This window comes from Elephantulus edwardii, unplaced genomic scaffold (genome assembly GCF_000299155.1).
Source record: "Elephantulus edwardii isolate Elephantulus edwardi_28Jun2011 unplaced genomic scaffold, EleEdw1.0 scaffold00124, whole genome shotgun sequence".
Classification (NCBI taxonomy): domain Eukaryota; kingdom Metazoa; phylum Chordata; class Mammalia; order Macroscelidea; family Macroscelididae; genus Elephantulus; species Elephantulus edwardii.
Window position 1 is genome coordinate 5,690,172 of NW_006399874.1, and position 18,601 is coordinate 5,708,772.

At 34.8% G+C, this 18,601-nt stretch overlaps 1 protein-coding gene across 3 annotated transcripts in view; it reads right to left on the reverse strand.

Moving 5' to 3' along the window:
* DST (dystonin) overlaps window positions 1-18,601 on the reverse strand; it is a 674,592-nt gene that overhangs the window by 41,101 nt on the left and 614,890 nt on the right. For all 3 annotated transcript variants that reach the window (XM_006893143.1, XM_006893142.1, XM_006893144.1), the window contains 12 exons: window positions 17,045-17,276; window positions 16,012-16,238; window positions 14,391-14,513; window positions 13,927-14,028; window positions 10,004-10,105; window positions 6,970-7,143; window positions 6,530-6,685; window positions 5,639-5,836; window positions 5,163-5,291; window positions 2,253-2,423; window positions 646-801; window positions 260-466 (listed from right to left, as the gene is read on the reverse strand). In XM_006893143.1, the coding sequence (XP_006893205.1) occupies window positions 260-466; window positions 646-801; window positions 2,253-2,423; window positions 5,163-5,291; window positions 5,639-5,836; window positions 6,530-6,685; window positions 6,970-7,143; window positions 10,004-10,105; window positions 13,927-14,028; window positions 14,391-14,513; window positions 16,012-16,238; window positions 17,045-17,276 (1,977 nt within the window). The remainder of the gene's footprint in view (window positions 1-259; window positions 467-645; window positions 802-2,252; window positions 2,424-5,162; window positions 5,292-5,638; window positions 5,837-6,529; window positions 6,686-6,969; window positions 7,144-10,003; window positions 10,106-13,926; window positions 14,029-14,390; window positions 14,514-16,011; window positions 16,239-17,044; window positions 17,277-18,601) is intronic.

Here is an 18,601-nt window from a genome sequence, read left to right on the forward strand (position 1 = left end):
AACTCTGTTGCCTCACTCTGAGGATGAAAGAGGAGGTTGTAAAGACAGAGTGAAAGAATAAAAACAAAACAACAGCAAAAACTGTCTCTCTCTGGCAGGGCATAGCTGGCCCATTCATGAAGTCAAGCTATCATCAATCAACTGTTGTAAAACTAGTCCTCAGTCTTTATAGTTTCTGTCAGAGCAAAAAATGAAGGTGTCAGCATCCACATTCAGGCTCAGACCCTTTTAAGAAATAGTATCTTAGCTCCAGGTTTACCTGTTTGGCCCTCTTCCTTGCTTCATCCAAAGATCTTCCTCTTTCCACTAATCGTTGAACCACTTTTTCCCATCGGCTTTGGACACTGATAAGCAGGTTCTTTATTAGGACAACATCTTGTTTCTGACTAAAATACTTCAGGTGGGTTCCAGTTTTATCCAGTTCTATTATCTGCTCACGATGAGAATTTACTTCATTGGCAAAGACCTATGGGAGGGGGTTGGGGGGAGGATGAGAGAGGGTGCATGAAATAGAAATAAGTGAATCTTATAAAGGCTTCTTAGTGTCCTGAGCTAATACTATTTTAAAGGACGAAGTAAAGTTTTCCAACTCCAAAATGAATACTTTTGACATGAAAACAGCCTCCCCACTCACTCCTTGCATACCTTGTGTTCATCAATTTGAAACAAGACTGTGTCTAAGATAAGACTTGGCCGGGAAGCAACATTGAGGGTCTGTTCAGCCTGTGTAAGCCAGTTGATGAAGTCTTGGAGAGAATTGTGAAACTCCATTGCCAAATTGAGGGCCTCTTCCAGTTTAGTCTGCAAAGACAGATTATTTAGTATTTGATGATATTTAAGAGGTTTGTTATTTTTTTCTGTTTAACCACCCTCTCTCTGGCAGATTTCCTCCCCGTCCTCATTTTATTTATGTATAATCTATACTAACTAAACAGTTTATGAATGTAATGGGCCTTCACGGAAATAAATCCACTAGAGTACAGTGAAAAGCATTTCGCTGAAGCTAAAGCATTCCAATGTACATGGAAATCATGGCTTTTGGCAATTAACAACAGAGTTAAGTTTTGAGACCAAATGTGTAACAAAAAAACCGGACATTCATACAATTAATTTTTAGGGAAAAAATGGCATGAAGTAATATTTTAAGAACTCTCTTTGAACTTGGAACTGACTACCAAAGGGCTCTTTTCACTAAAAGAACAGATAGGCTTGCTTATAAAATAAACAATATCTTCCATGAGGAATGTTTTCCCTACAAAAATCAAGTATGTGAGACCAAGTGGTCAACATTCACCCAAAAGTAAAGACAGGCAGAGAGATGAGATGAATTGAAACAGAACAGAAATAAAGAGAATGCTGACATATTGCCAAAATTGTAACTAATGTCATGGAGCAAGCTGTACAAAAATTGTTACATATACACTTTACTTGCTGCACAAACTTCAATTTAAAAGACAATAAAATATTAAAAAACTGGATGAAATAGTCATCATGCTTAAACAGTGAGGTAGTATATTACTTTAAACATTCCTACTCTATCATGTTTCTTAAAGCATTAAAAGCATTGTCTTCTGTGGCTTAAAAAATATGACAGAAAGAAAAACATTCACAATATAACATAAATTTCAGCCTTTCTCCATGGGTTTTTGTTGCGGTGTTTACAAAACACCTCCAGTCACATCTCTGTCTCTATCTCCCTTTCTCCCTTACTCTAATATCTGTTTTTGGGTTAGGTTAGAAAAGCATTAACAACTCAGAATTTGATGGTTCATACCATCTGAAAATATAGCAGTTCCACTTAATCTAAATATATTTTTACCTTAAGTTTTGGAAAGACTGTTTTATTTCTATTATTTGCTTTTAGTAAGAAATGGAGCTATGGTGTCCTAGTGGTAAGGAGCTATCCTGCCAACCCAAAGGTGCACAGTTCTAATCCACCAACTGCTCTGCAGAAGAAAGATGGGCACTCTCCTCCTGTGTGATTTACTCTTCCTGAAACCCTGCTGGAGGGTTAGCTATACATCAGATCCAAGTCGATGGTACATAACAGCAACAGCAAGAGGAAAGGTTATGATTTTCAACTGAGAAGTGAAACACTAAGAAGAAAGATTACTCAATACAGCAGGAAATCTCTGAATGTGTACAAAGAGGATGAATTATCACTAAGTACTACTCCTGATAGTTCGGCTCATTAAGAAGGTAAAGTCCATGAAATAAAACACGCAATCTATGATATTAATCAAAACACATACTTTCCTTTCGTTGAGTTTGGTTTCGACCAATTCCCATTTTTCTTTCAAGTTATTGATGTCTTGGTCAATATTTGTCTCTGCAGATTCGGGGCATCTTGCAAGCATCTGCTGGCCTTTTTGCATCAGATTCTTATACGTTTCTTCTTTAACTTCAAAGGCAGCACAGAGTTCCTAAATTGAGATACCCCAAGTTACATCATTTTTAAGAGAGCGAGTTGTGACATTTTCTAGGTCAGCAATTCCAACCATTTAACATATTTTCATCTCTACGTGGCCATACAGAACTCCGACACATTTCAAGGTTTCACTGTATTTAAACATCACGCAAGACAAAATTCATACCCTGTCTAAGGAGAAATATTAGCAATGGTTCCATCATCATGAAGCCACTCAGGCATGTCAGTGTTGTGAAGCTGTGTTTTAAATATTATCACGATAGCTGAGAGAAGTAATTAATCAGTTATTCACCTTTTCTGAACCTCAATTTCCTCTTCTATAAAAAGAGGGTCTTTCTAAGTATGATAACTAATTGTACTGTTTTTGTTGGTATAATTTGACCTAGTGCTGAGGGGAAAAGAATAATAGAAAGAAAACCATCCCCAGTATAGGCCATGGTTAAGCTAGACTTTCAAAATCATAAAGTAAAACTTCTGGTACTTTAAGTATTATTATCACTTACAACATTTTAAAAGCTTCTAACTGAAATGCAGGAGGCATCTTCTATATAAAATACAAGAAAATACAGCTGAAACAAATTCAGAATTTAGGACCAATGAAAAAAAAGTTAAAATTTCACTAAAAGCAAAGACCAGTTCTGTCTCATAGCCTGATCTATAAAGTGAGTAAAATCAGAGTTGAGTCTGAAAATACATAGATATTATAAAATGTCTCATCAACATTTTCAGCTTTATATTTTTTATGATGATGATGATGATGATGATGATGATGTGTGTGTGTGTGTGTGTGTGTGTGTGTGTGTGTGTACCGTCAAATCAGATTTGACTGGTACAGGATTGTTCCTCCTTCTGCAGCAAAGCATCTGGTGGATTTGAATCATCAGCTTTATACTTTAAGACTGACATACAATTATTATATCATAAGAGACACCACTTTAAAAGTGTATAGTTCAATGAACTTTCCTGGGTTATTCACAAAGTTGTACAGACATCACCACTGTGTAATTCTAGAATATTTACATCACTTTATAACTTTGTAAGTGCTCATATATTTTAAAAAAATAATCACTTTGTAAATAGTTTTTAATATTCATGCACTAAAATATCTTAATCATAAATAAAAAATAAATCTAGCTAAAATCTTAGGAAAATATAATAGTCCACAATGTTTTGGTTTTCTTTGCCTTTGACAAATTAAATTAAAAGAAAATACTTGAGATTATTTTAGAGCTATCACTAACAATTTATAATTCTTTCAATAATTTCTGTAACCTGGCAAATTAATTATAAATACCCTACTAAAACCAATAAGCTTATATTCAATGTTTCCTTAACAGTAAAGCACTCTAAGGTAAGCCATTTGCTTTCTAAATATATATATATTCTTTTCAATGAACATTTTAAAGTAAATGATATTAACGAGTAATTCCAAGAGCTTTTCTGTTAAACTTTTTTTTTCTTAAATTCCTAATTAATGCCAATTTAAAAGCTCTATAGTGCTTCCAGGAAACTAAGAAACTACCTGGAAGTCAGTCAACTTTTATAGCAGAAACATCAGCATTTCCTTTAGTCTATTTTTTTTCTTCTATGAAACAAATAGGTTTCTCACGGCTTTTTACCTTCCCTCACCAAAACACACACACAAAAATTATCATCAACAGTACAGCTTTCTAAACAAATACTTATATCTTAAAAAGGTCTAAAAAACTTTAAACTAGATTAATAGAATTTGTTTTAATTGTTCATTGCAATTCTGAAACAAATATATCCTATTTCCTTATTCTGTCTAGATGATGGTTACGTCTTCATTGACAAATTAAAAATTTCCAAGTGGCTGCAGTTTTTTAAGATCTTAGAATATCTCCTAAATTAGACATCTATGAGTACAGATTCTAATATAAAATGACCCATTTCTTTTCCAATTCTTTATGTACTTACACCTTTATCATCATTAATTATCATTATCTGAATATTTAAAAAACATTTTTAATGAAAATTCATTAAGTGTAAAAATTAGAGGAACAGTTTTAACAATTTGAAACAGTGTTTCCTTCTAGAACTATTAGAGTTGGATTAAAATGGGAAATGAGAAGAAAACACCAATAAATTAAACAAGTCTAAATTTAATTTGACAGTTATTGTTTATATGGAAAAACTCAAGAGTTTCAAGTTTCATGAATTATTCCTCTTCATTGTTCAAAGTTGATAATGTAATACAGTTTGGACTGCAGTAATCATAGGCCCCAATACTCCACAATGGAGTCTCCCTTTATCCACAGCTAGGGCAAGTGTTAAACTCCAGACAAAGAAGTTCACCATTTTAACAGAATTCAATTTCTATCATTGTATAAAACTACATGGGATTATCAAATGCTTACACAAGACAGACAATTTTAAAGCAAATTTTAATTACTTTAAGATTTCTCTGTTTCATTCAAGACACAGCAGTCTTATAATTTACAAAATGTTATTATCATCCATACCAGGTTATTATTTTTTATGGGGGAAGCTTTGCTTCTACAAAACACTAAACTTCTAAAATCTCTCTCTGTATCTTGAAGTAATGATACTTTAAACAAAAAAACAGGTTCGACTTTGAAAAACTAAGATATGAATGACAGTGTTTATAACATTATAAAACTGTACAACTTGTGAACTTTTCGCTACAATGTATTTAGTGTAGTCATACAGTGTATTAAGAGGAGGTTACAACTGTAGGAAATAACATACTTACCATATGGGCATTCAGCTGCTCCTTGGCTGTTTCTGGTAAACCTCCTAGAGGTTTGGATGCCAGCAAATGACGCTCTGTGTCAGTGAGCCACTGCTGAAGATCTTCAATTTCGCCATGGAATCCTTTGGCCTAAGAGTGATAGAGAAGCTCAAGTCTGATTGTTTCCTAAAAGATGGTGTTCAAACTATCCCAGTGTGCAAAGCCTCTCTGTGAACCTTACAAACAACCAGATCCTGGTAGATTTGCTGTGCGTTTCTTCATTATGGGAGCACTAGCAGGTAAGAATAGAAGGCCAAGAACAAGTAAGCTCTATTCTAATCTGTTCTATTCTTTATCCCATTACTTTTCACTTCTCTCTCTGAAGCATTAAAAATTAAAGAGGGTTCCATAAACTAATAAAAGGATTCTATGCTACCTTTTGGTCCTGAACCAAAGGAAAGTCTACAGAAAGTCTGAGGATTTATTTTTGCATTCACCTGGCGCAAGGCACCATCCAGCTGCTGCTTCCTTTGTTCTGTTTTTTCCAAAACACGTTGCCAACGTTGATTTAAAACCTCTAGCTTATTCTGAAGGTTGCTTGCTTCTTCTCCTGCACTTGATTCAATGAGATCATTTCCTGCTTTATTAACAGCTTCCACCGTGGACTGATGGGCTAACACGTCATTTTGAAGCACCTAAAAATATTAAGATAATACCATGCTTACTAGTTTGTAGGATGCAAACCTACTTTAAAGTAATTATTTTGTTTTCTCATTATGAAACAAGTGCCCACTGGATCTTTCCTATTCCTTCACCACCCTAAGCCCACAAAACTCTTCTCACATAGGGATTTCCACCCTTTGCCTTTTTATATCCCCTTCCTTAAATAAGTAAGAATTTAAAGAAAGTTTAATTTATTGTGAAGTAAAATATGAAAGAGTAAAGCAACAATAAAAAGAAAAACAAACACACAATCTGAAACTACTAATATCTTACAGTGCTAAAAATCTTCCTTTTATTTAAAAGTTGATTATGACCAGGCATAATAATAAAATACTTTCTATTTGATAATCAAGAACAATTTATTTTACATGAGAACTTAAGACTTTGAAGACAGCACCATCATTTTGAATGTTCAAGTTGCTGTTGTTATGCACCATCAAGTCAGAACTGACTCATAGCTGACCCCCCAGTGGGTTTTCAGAAGCAGTAAATCACACAGAAAGGGAATGCCCATCCTTCTCACCTGGAGCAGCTGGTGGATTTGAACTTGTAGGTCGGTGGCACAACTCCTTAGCACCAACCCAACAAGACCTCTCTGTTAAAGACTGTCAGGAAAAACTCTAACCACAGAATAGAAACACAAAACAGCAGTGATAAATACATACATGATGCTTGGCAAGTTCAATTTCAATGGCCTTCGGGTCCCCGCCTACAGGCTTCTGCTCACCCAGCAAGCCCTCGGTGTGTGTCAGCCACGCCAGCAGCTCATCGAGAGCATGCTGGAACTGTCCCAGCGCTAACAAAGCACCCTCCAGCTTATGCTACAGAAAAAGTAGAAAGAAAGAGAATTCAGTTCTAAAGTGGGCATCACGAATGACACATATTTATAAAACGGGGAAAGCACTTGTCTCATACTGAGCATTTCTTAAGCATATTCACTGAAGTTCAATCATTATATACTTTCTGTAGCTTATGTTTCAATCTCCTACTTTTGATGTAAGGAAAATAATTCAGTTGAGAAGTACAAATTCTTTTTTAAGAATTATTTTACATTAACATCTGAAATTGAAAATTGTGACTTCTTAACAAAAGCCTTGGTATTTACCTGTCTGTTGATAATTCTTTCATCCAAGCTATCCCAGATCAATTTCAGTTCCATTAACGGGTCTTGAACAGTATGTTTATCACTCTCTTCTGTTACTTTCTTCAACAAAAGCTCAGCTTGATGGTTCAGTCTTTCCATTTCTATTTGCTGTTGATAAGCCTCTGACTTAAATTGCTTTATTTTTCAAGAGACAGAAACGTAGGCAATTAGAATTAGTAATTTTAAACAAAAACATTTATAGGAAACATTTATAAAAAACATTTATATTCTTATTTTAGTTGATAATCATAATGGGAAATAAAGAGATACAAGAATAAAAACAAGTAAAAACATTTTTGTTATTGTTGTGTGTTGTCAAGTAGCAATGGGCCCATCACTGACACTCCAGCCAGTTTTTGATGCTTTGTTATTAAAGAATTAAGGAAAACATATGGTAATCTTTTCTTTTTATTCAACATTTTCTGTTAGAAAGATGTTACTATTGAAAAATTAGTATTCCACTTTTGTTCTTTACAATGAAAAATGAACACGTTTCAAAATGAATTTTTAAAAATTTCTAAATACATATAATCAGTGATTGATTTTGTTTTAGAATAAAGATGGGAAAATTGTCTCTAAAAATCACAAATCAGTATTTCCTGCTCTACTATATATACATCTTGAATTCACTGTTAACTTTGTATCTCTTGTACTTGTGCGGTGTCTACTAATAACATTTAGTTATTCCTATGCATACTTTTATATAAAATAACATTATTCTCTCTCCTGGTTATTCCTAAATTCTTGATGCATATTTAATCTTGGCTTGAAAAGATAACAGATTAACAAATATATGCATGTAATGGGAAACTGTCCCTTCATAAAAGATCTCACTGATTTTTCAACTGCTAACAGTAAAAAATTACTGGTGGAGCAGTTCCTTAAATATCTTTTAATATATGAAAATAAAAATAATAATACAATAATAATATTACAAATATTATATAAATAATGCATATATTACATACATAGTCATATACACAATTATAAAATAATAATAACAAAAGTCACTTGCTGTGCTATGTAAAAGGTACTCTGAACAAATTTATATGCGAAATAACTATCTTCAATTTAAACTGAGGTCACAAAAGTGAGACCAGTTAGTCCACTTGTCCAGGCAGTTCAGTCCAGTAGCAACTCTTTCAGGGAAGATGTGATATCCCACTTCTACCTATTCTTTAGGTTGTCATGAGCTCAAATGTGCAACTCAACAGTTCTGGTTTTGGTTTCTACTTTTTCAACTGAACTTAGAAATTCTAAATGACCTAGCTTATTCCACTGCTAGGAATATGCCCCAAGAAAAATGGAGCTGAGACACACAATGGAGATTTATACATCTATGTTCTTAGCCGCATTACCCATAATAGTGGAAAAATGGAAACAGCCCAAATGTCCAACAAATGAATGGATTGAGAAACTGTGGTACATTCAACACAATGGAATACTATGTGGCACAAAGGAGCAATGATTTTGTAAAATACTACATAACATGGGAGAGTCTAGAGAGTATTATACTGAGTGAACTAATTAAGTCTCACATGGACAAATACTGTGTAAGACCATTATTGTAAAAAAAAAAAGATTATTAGTGAGATGTGTATAAAAGTCCAGAGGGAGAAGGGAAGAGGGGGCAGGAAACGGAGTTTGGCAGAGTGGGATGTGAAGGAAATAGGAAAGATTCAATGGGACTTGAAACATGAGGTTATAGTAGTCATAAATCAATGGTGATTAATTTTACAAAATACACTATATAATTTATAGTATGAAACACAATGTGAAAGAAGAACGTGTGAAACACAATGTACATGAATGATACACAATGCATACAAATTTTGTATGTAAACTAATAAGAAATTTTTAAAAAAACGTTCATTGAAAAAGTGTGCTGTCTCTTCCAAAAGGAACTTAATTAGGAAGTAAATAGCTGACCCTACTTTCATAAATGATCACCACTAGAGAAGAACTTAAAGAGGAAACAGCCTGGCCATTTTCACAACTGTGGACCAAGTATCACAAAAGCCAAACTTACTGAGGAAAGAAGATGGACAAAGGAAAAGCGAATTTGTTATTGAAAACAATATATTCAAATTTTGTTAAGTAACCTAGTAGAAAATAAAAAAAAATCATTCTGGGAATTACTATTATACCATAAATATGTCTTCAGCCTATCACACTAAATTCATTACTCAGAAGAAACTGAGGAACAGAATAATGTTACTGTATATATATTATTCAATATAACATTAATGAATAAAAAAAGCAAATTATCTAAATCCTTACAGTATGATCCTATATTTCTAAATGCCTATAAAAATAAAATGTATGCATGTCTCAAGATGAGGAGACTTAAAATTTTATGAGTGTTTGAATCTGGATATATAATATTTTTGGTGGCTTTAATGTTTTAAATTACGAAAAAATATTTCCTTTTGCTTATTTGTACTTTTTATTTTTCTGTAATAAAAGGCATCAATTTAATTTTAAAGGACACTACCACTTAATTTAACTCATTTGCTAAGCACTTATAAACTGTTTACTTTTTTTTCACCATTTATTGACACTCCATCACTCCACCCAGATTTTACTACAGAAGATACTCTCACTCCTCCTTTCATAAAAGCCTCCATCCTACAGTAACATTATATGGTTTTTCATACTTTTGATAAATCAATATTTATGCTTATTTTATTGTGAATATGTAAAAAACTAAATAAAGAATTGAGCTATAAAGTACAATGTAATTTTATTCAAATTTTTTTATGTCTGGAACAGTACTTTATTTAGTTGGAATTTATTTTAATTGAGATTTTAATGAAAGTTTATAGAGAACCTAGATTTCCATTCATTCATTGTTGCACATTTTCCTCCCTCCCCACCCTATGTCAGACATTATTCTTTTTAATTATTTATAGAAATAATTTAGTATAAAAATTTCCTTAAACTAATCACTTTAAAATGCAAAAAAGAACTTTTGTTAGTTATGCCTGACCCATACCTTCAGCTCTGCAATCTGCTGCTTGACAGTTTCAAGGTCTGTTCCAATTGGTGACATTGAAGCTAACTTTCCACCAGCAATGTCTACCCAGTCAAATATTGCCTGAAAAACAGATTTGTACATGTGAGATATACATTTGTATGTGTTATACACATGTGAATGTTATCTATAATTGGGATTCTTACATTTCAAGTGTTAAAGAGGACTACAATCATAAATCTATAAAGACATTAAGAAATGAGCTTATTTTATAGGAAATCAGCATGTTTCATTCAAATAAATGCAGTGTTATAGTTAAACAGTTGTCTCACAAATGAAGTAGATATAAATTCTCATACTGCATCCAAATTTATGAAGAAAATTATATCCTGACAGAATCTTGGAATATTGAGAAATTTCAAACACAAGTCCATTACATTTTTTAAAATCACTCAGAATAAAATTCTCTATGTTCTTTTATATCTGCCCCAAAGTATACTATATATTGTTCAAGGGGGAAAAAAGATTCAACTCCGTTTACCAAAACAAGCAAGAAATTAATAGTTTAGCAATTCAGCAGAGTATTTGGTTCATCAAAGCTCTTCTATGCCTTATTGAGATTATTACCGAAATTCTGCAAGTAAGAATGATTAGGATTAAGATGATTAGTTTGAATTAGAGCACAGACCTCATCATTTCCCTTTTCTCTCATCCTTTTTAGATAAACATTCAAGAAAGACTTGGCTCACCTTTTTTCCCCAATTATTGAATTGTTGTTGTTGTTGTTATGTGCCATCGAGTCGCTTGCTATTCATAGCGACCCTATGTACAAGAGCTCTAAATGCTGTTGTATCCTCTGCCAACCTAGCCATCTCAAACACACTTATTCCCACCGCTCCAGTCACAGAATCGATCCATCTCATCAAAGGTCTTTCTCTCCTTCGCCGCCCCTCCACTCTGCCAAACATGATGATCCTCCTTGCAATTTGCCAAAAATATGTCAGACGAAGCTTCAGAATCCTTGACTCCAGGGAACACTCTGGCTTCACCCTCTCCAGGACAAACCTGTTTGTTCTCCTAGCAGTCCATGATACATTCAACACTCTTCTCCAGCACCACAGATCAAAGGCATCAATTCTCTTTTTTTTTTAAATTATTTTATTATTTTGTGTGTGTGCACGCGCGTACCGTCAAATTGGATCTGACAGGTACAGGAGGAGATTGTCCCTCCTTTCCCGGCAGAGCATCTGGCGGATTTGAACCGTGCGCCTCTGGGATTGCAGTGCAGCTTCTTGCCACTAGGCCACCAGAGCTCCTATCATTCCTCTTCACTGTCCAACTCTCCAATGCATAGCACGTAATTGTGAAGACTATAGCCCGGATCAGGCGCACCTTAGTCTCCAGCCTGATGTCGTTACTCTTCAGTACTCTTGAGAGGTCCCTCACAGCTGATTTTCCCAGTGCAATTCATCTCTTGATTTCCTGGCTGCTGTTACCAAGAGTGTTGACTGTGGAGCCAAGTAAATTAAAACTGTTAACTATCTCAGTCTCTTCACCATTCATGCTGATGCTGCCAATTGGCCCAGTGGTTAGAATCTTTGTTTTCTTGACATTGAGCTTCAGTCCATATAGGAGGCTGTAGTCCTTGATCTTCTGCAGCAAGGGCTTCAGGCTCTCCTCAGTTTCAGCAAGCAGGGTTGTGTCATCTGCATAACGCAGGTTGTTGATGATTCTTCCACCAATCCTGATGCCGCATTCCTCTTCGTATAGCCCAGCGTCTCGGATAATCTGTTCTGCATACAGATTGAAAGGTATGGAGACAGAATACATCCCTGACGAACCCCCTTCTTGGTTTTGAACCATGCAGTGTCTCCGTGCTCTGTTCTGACAACTGTCTCTTGGTCCAAGTATAAATTTTGTATTAGCACAATCAAATGTTCTGGGATTCCCATTCTTATCAGAGTCAGCCACAGCTTGTTGTGATCCACACAGTCAAAAGCCTTTGCATATTCAATGAAGCACAGATAGACAGTCTTCTGGTATTCTTTGTTTTCTGCTAAGATCCATCTGACATTAGCTATAATATCCCTAGTACCATGATCTCTTCTAAATCCAGCCTGCACATCTCTGTTGACATATTGTTCCAAATGTTTTTGGATAATTTTCAGCAGAATCTTGCTTGCATGTGATATCAATGATATTGTTAGATAATTTTCACACTCTGTAGGGGCACCTTTCTTTGGAATGGGAACAAATATCGATCTTTTCCAGTCAGTGGGCCAGCTCACTGTTCTCCAGATTTCTTGGCACAACTTAGTGAGCACATCCAGGAATACAAAACAAATTTACTTCGCACTTTAGACAAAATTTGAAGTGCCAGACCAGCGAGTAGAAAATATATTTAGAGGTGGAGGGGGAAATTTAGTCATTTTAAGTTAATAGCAATAAACTGACCAAGAACTTATGCAGTAACCTAGGAAATAACATTTATTTTGCTGTGCAATTAAATTTTGACCTTTCCTTTGCATCTAGAGCTTTTGATGGGAATCTATTGTTATTCAATAAATAGAAGATGCTACTAAGGGAAGAAAAAGAGGACCTCTGGTTTTCCTCGTTTCTCCAGTCATGGTAAAGGGATTATACAGTCCATGGGGACTTGCTTGTGGCCTAAGGGTAACAACTCTTGAGGTCAAATGTCTGTTACTATCTCGATCCACGGGAGGAAGTGCAACTCCAGCCAAGAGAGAGGTACCATGGGAAGAGTACAAACACTACTCATGGGAGAGGATCAATTAAATGACTTAACAAAGGCAGTGAAAATCCTGCCTCAGCTTCAAAGACAGAAGCCTAGAGCACACTTCAGTATTGGTATTTGTCACCTACCCAATCAATAAATTATCATTTGGCCTGAAAATAAAAAGGCATAGAAGATAGTTACAGTAAGACTAATTTGCTTGCAGTGAGTTTTTCCATATACTTTCATAGTTCAAAACACTCTTCTGCTGGTATAAATTCTGGATTGTGATATTTATCCTTACAACTATACAAATGGGGTACAAAATGAAAAAGGAAAGGCTATCCTTTTCTAAAATTTAAAAATAAGTTAAATATGTATACTTGGTGTGAGGAAAATCCTTAAAAAGGTTTTTCCATCTGGGAGGAGGATGGACGATTCAGCTTGTGACAGCCACTTGGAAAATGGATCAAAGTGAAGGGAGGTAAGTGAGAGAAATATCCTTGAGTTGATCTCAGGTGACAAGAGAATTCTTAATACTAAAAAACCCAAACAAAAACTTGAAAGAATTGACAGAGGACCTTTAAGGTATGTGAAAAAAAAAAACAAAAAACAAAAAACCAACAACAAGAAAACAACTCTTAAAAGGAATTGTGTATATGGGGGGGAGGGGGAAAATAATCCAACTTACACATCAGATTATATGAGCTATTAAACAGAAATCTATTTTAGTACATGGACAGCACTGGCTTCAAATCAAATTCCTTTACTTCTGACTTTAGTTAAACTTGGTGATATTTTTAGATAGTGTTTACCCCTTTCATCTTATTCCACTCAGTTTTAGAAAAGAACTCAGGTTCAGTTCAGTGCTAAGTCATTTATTAAAAATGCTCTGTGGGAACATTCACTATCACTTTAAAAAACACGCTGAACTAGTTCTTTTCCTAAGAAATTTCAGTGAATGTGTATAAATGTTTCTATAAGCCTACATGTACGTAAGTGTTAGAAGTTCCCACCAAAAAAACCAAAACAAAACAAACAGACAAAAATCCAAAAAAGAATACACACGTCCAAGCAAATTCCAGGAAAGTATTTGCTCACAACTGCATACACACTTGCAGTCCAGGGACACTGTCAATATGTGGATTTGTGGACATCAATAAGCATGAGGCCACCTTCCAACTGAGACAAGCAGTCACAGCCTTTTTACCTGTAGTCCATCCTGGTACTGAACAGCAGCCTGCATTGCTTCTTCAAGTTTATCCACTCGGTCCTTCCAAGCTTTATTTAGAGAATCCCAGGCTGAATTTAACTAAAAGACAAATAGCAGAACTCTTTCAGTCCAATCCCTTACATTAACTTTTCAACTCAAACTCACTGGCCACCAAGTCAGAATCGACTCAACAGTTGACCCTCCAATGAGTTAAGGAGGCTGTAAATCACACAGGAGGAGACTGTCTGTCTTTCTTCCTCAGAGCCACTGGTGGATTCAAACCTCCAATAAAGGGTCTTCTTTGAGTTGGCAGCACAACTCCCTATGAACTATGCCACCAAGGCTCCCAATTTTCAACAGTTCCATAAAAGACATTCTAGGGGGAGGCAGGCAATTGTCCATTAACTAAGTTCTTTTAAAAAAAAAGCACAAAAAAACATTCTGATAAGATTAAAATGTACCTCATCTATGCTCTTCTTGACAATGGGCTTGTCAGGTTCCCCACAGGCAGAGATGAGCTCAGAACCCAGGTTAATAACCATATCCAGTTCCTCCTGTAGTCCTTCAATTTCTTCCCTTATGGACTAGAATAAGAAAATGACAGCCTTGTAATTTTACGAAATACTGTGTTAAAATTAAAGGGATATTCACAAACATAATATCTTTGTGAATATCCCTTTAATTTTAACGCAATACTTCTGGGAAAGAACTATGGTCAGTTTGTATTTTCTAAGGTGCTGCAATAAATGTCTTTCACCAAGAAAATAAATGGCAAAAAAGATGATAAAAATAAAAAGTACCCTCTGGTTGCATAATAAATGCCAAACATTTATTAGAAACATACATTTAATAAATAATTGCTTATACAAAATATAAGAACTCAAAAATTAAAAATATTGGACAGCATTTTGCTAACGTGGATATTCAAATAATACAAATAAAATATGATTTCAAAGATCTTATCTAAATTAACCTACTTGTTAACAGATTTAGGATAATCCATTCTTTGATTTACATTTTAAGTCATTACTGCAGAGTATGTAAACTACAATATTATTAAGAATGGAGTTCTTATCTTCTTGGTTTAATACATCTATTAACCTCATGAGTATTTAATAAGCATTAATCAAGTTATAACTTCATCAGGGATACAAGGAAAAATAAATGTAGGTATTCTATCTACTCAAAGAACTCCGGAGTCCATTTCCATTAGGGAAAGCAGAAGTTTGAGCAACAGTGATTTATACTATGTGTAGAGTTCTTTCCAAGAGGAAAATGTTCTGGGAACACAGATGAACTAACTCTGCCAACTATTCAACAAACCGTTTTACAGGAGAGGTAACAATCCATCTTAACCTTGAAGTTTAACTGGGATTTTTTTCAGAAGTATGATAGTGTAAGGACATTCACATTTACCAAAGCAAAACATGAGGAAGTGTAGATGGTAAAAAGAACATGACCCTTTGGGAAAAGCCATTAATTAATGAGAGGAGGCGTTCTGCAGGAGGAATGAAGAAATGGTACAAGTCATTTTTAAAACATAGGTAGAGGCTAGAGTAGGATGTAAAAGGCCATATACTTTGTTACAGGAGGTTTTCACTTTATCCAGTAGATAGTGGATTAAGAGTGGAGTATTTTTACTTTTTCTTATCTTCTTGGTTAAATACATCTATTAATCTCATGAGTATTTAATAAGCATTAATCAAGCTATAACTTCATCAGGGATCAGGGATACAAGGAAAAATAAATGTAGGTATTCTACTCAAAGAACTCCGGAGTCCACTTCCATTAGAGAAAGCAGAGACTCAAAAGGAACCAATCTAGTGGGACAACTGTCACCGTAAGGAAGGTGAGAGGCATGGGAAGCATGGAGACACAGGAGGCAGGGATCCTACTATGAAGAGATAACCTGAATTAAGGCTAAAGCAGTGGGAATGTACAACATCTTTAAAATACATATACACTCTCCAAAGATAAATTAATGTGCATACCCTATCTTACACCATATCACCATGCATTTCACTTTAACAGAGTAATTCCTAACAGTTTATTATTTAACTTGGAATAAAATCTTCTGCTTACCTCTGCTGCTTCTTGCTGTTGTTTTACTACTGAGGGATCAATTCCAGGATCCTCCAGGTCCCGGATGAAATCTTGAGTGTCTTTAGTGGTAACTACCAATGACATGTGATCACACCAGAACTTTTCTGCTAGTTCCATTACATCTAATAGTTTTGCTTCCCTTTCTTCCACTAATGTGTGTATGTTCTCCCAAATAAAAACCATTTGGTCAAGCTTATCTTGAACAGCTATGGAACCAAAAGAAAAAGTCAACAATTGTAAACGTCACCTCTACTGGAGCAATAAAGCCAACTATTTCAGTTCTTATAAAAGCAGTAATTAATTTGCTAAGTATCTAAAAGTAGGCCAAATTTTGGTTGACTGCACTCATGTGGACATGGTCTTCCTGACTAAGTACATACTCAGATTCTACATGATCTCAGAACAAACCTTAGAAAGGCTTCAAGTTAACCAAGGCTGGCCTTAAAGAAAGTGAAATATTTACTTGATAGAATTTACCCTTCAAATATGTCCTCGGAATCGAGAATAAAGCTATACGTTCAGCCCAGGAATATAACATTACCAATTCTGTATTCTGGCCTTGTTTCTAGAGTAACCTTACTATAAATTTCCACTTATCTATGTATGTCCTCATAGTTCAAATTGGCTCCCAGCTCACATCCAGAACATGGTTTACTGTGGGCACAGCTGTCACTAACAGTTATAGCTTGTGAGATGGAATATGTTTTAAGTGAAGTAGCATATTCTGTAACAGCAATAGGAATCCCTAGACAGTCTTTTTAGCACTGTTTTAATTAACGAGCCTAAGAGGCCTGGATAATACTTTACATTTAAGTAACAGATCATTAGCACTGAAAGACACTACGAAGTTCTCTATCCACACAGTCTTTCACATGCCAACACAACATATTTGTAATACCTTTTCTAAGAATTAATATTCTGTTTTGCAGTTGGACTGTCAATAAACAGCCTTAAGTTTTTTAAATGTTTTAGAAGTAAGGTTCAAGTATTTCCTTATTCCAAAAAATACTACCTTTAGCAGATATATCTTTATCAGTGCCTCCAGATCGAGCAATCATTTCCTCGCCTCTCTGTTTAAGAGTTTCATAGAGTGGCTGAAGTTTCTCCATGTCTACCGACACATTCTTATTTTCACTGATCTGCTCCTTAATCTTCTCAACCTCAGCAGAGATAGATGGTGGCTGCCTCAAACGCTCCACAATGCGTTCCAAGCTCTCAAGGATCTGGTCTATCTTGTCATGGAACTAGAAGTAAAACACAGGTATTACTTACAAGGAAAAGGATCAATTTAGTGTCAATTTCAAATTAAAAAGACCACACATTTATTTAAATAAATTAAATAAATGCCATAACTAAACATTTAAATCTCAGCACTTAAATCTTACTCCGTTGACCAATATATTCTTCCTAAAGGATATCTATCTGATCTATGAATATTCTGAATAAAATCATGAATTGTATGGAACTCTGCAGATTAGACTTACTTTCTTATAAATAACTGTGCCTGCATTAAGAAATTGTTTGTGTTAAATACATACTTATCCACCCACTGTCCACTGCCTCTCACCCATTACTCAATAATTAGTAGTGATAAAGCACCCCATTTTCCCATCATATCCACCATACATACTGTCTTACCCACCTATTCAGTGCAACCAACTTCTGCACTGGATCAACCACAGACAGTGATTAATGTCTATTCATGTTCCCAACCCTCAATTGCTTATCAAACCAGCAATCACTGCCTGAGACCCATACTCCCAGCTGCTATCCTACCCATCTGAAAATAAGAGGTAAATGCCTTGGTACACCAAACTAGTGAACACAGTTGTATGTTTACCCTTGCCCAATATACGAAAATAAAGCAAAATTTTAAAAAAAAGGCAAAGCAAGCAAACATATAATCAATTGATAAGCAAAACACATATGAAAACAAGAGGTAAACGCCTTGGTACACCAAACTAGTGAAAACAATAGTATGTTTACCCTTGCCCAATATACAAAGATAAAGGAAAATAAAAAAAAAAAAGGCAAAGCAAAGAAACATACAATCAATTGATAAGCAAAACAAGACTTAATATTTCAAAGATGCAGACATTAAACTACACAAAGAAGCAAAATAAGATGTATCAAGCAAGTTACTAAAAAAAGGGCCAAAATATTCCTAAAAAAGAAATTATAATGGAACTACCTCATAAGGAATTAAAAAGTCTATGTAGGATCTTTCAAGAGATCAAATAAAACATAGACAAATCAGGGAAAACTGAAAGTACCCAGAAACATAATCCAACAAAATGATAAGATAAATAACTAGAAACCATACAATAATAGCAATTCAAAATTTAACAATATAATTTCAGAAAATTAAAGACCAAAATGGATGTCAGAAGATACTCTGAAAATTGCACTGGAGCGCAGAGAAGCCAAAGCACAGGGAAGAATTCAAGATGCTAAGGAGTTGAATAGAAGATTTCAAAAGGCAGCACAGGATGACAAAGCAAAATATTACAATGAAATGTGCAAGGAGTTGGAGTCAGAAAATCAAAAGGGCCGAACTCGCTCAGCATAT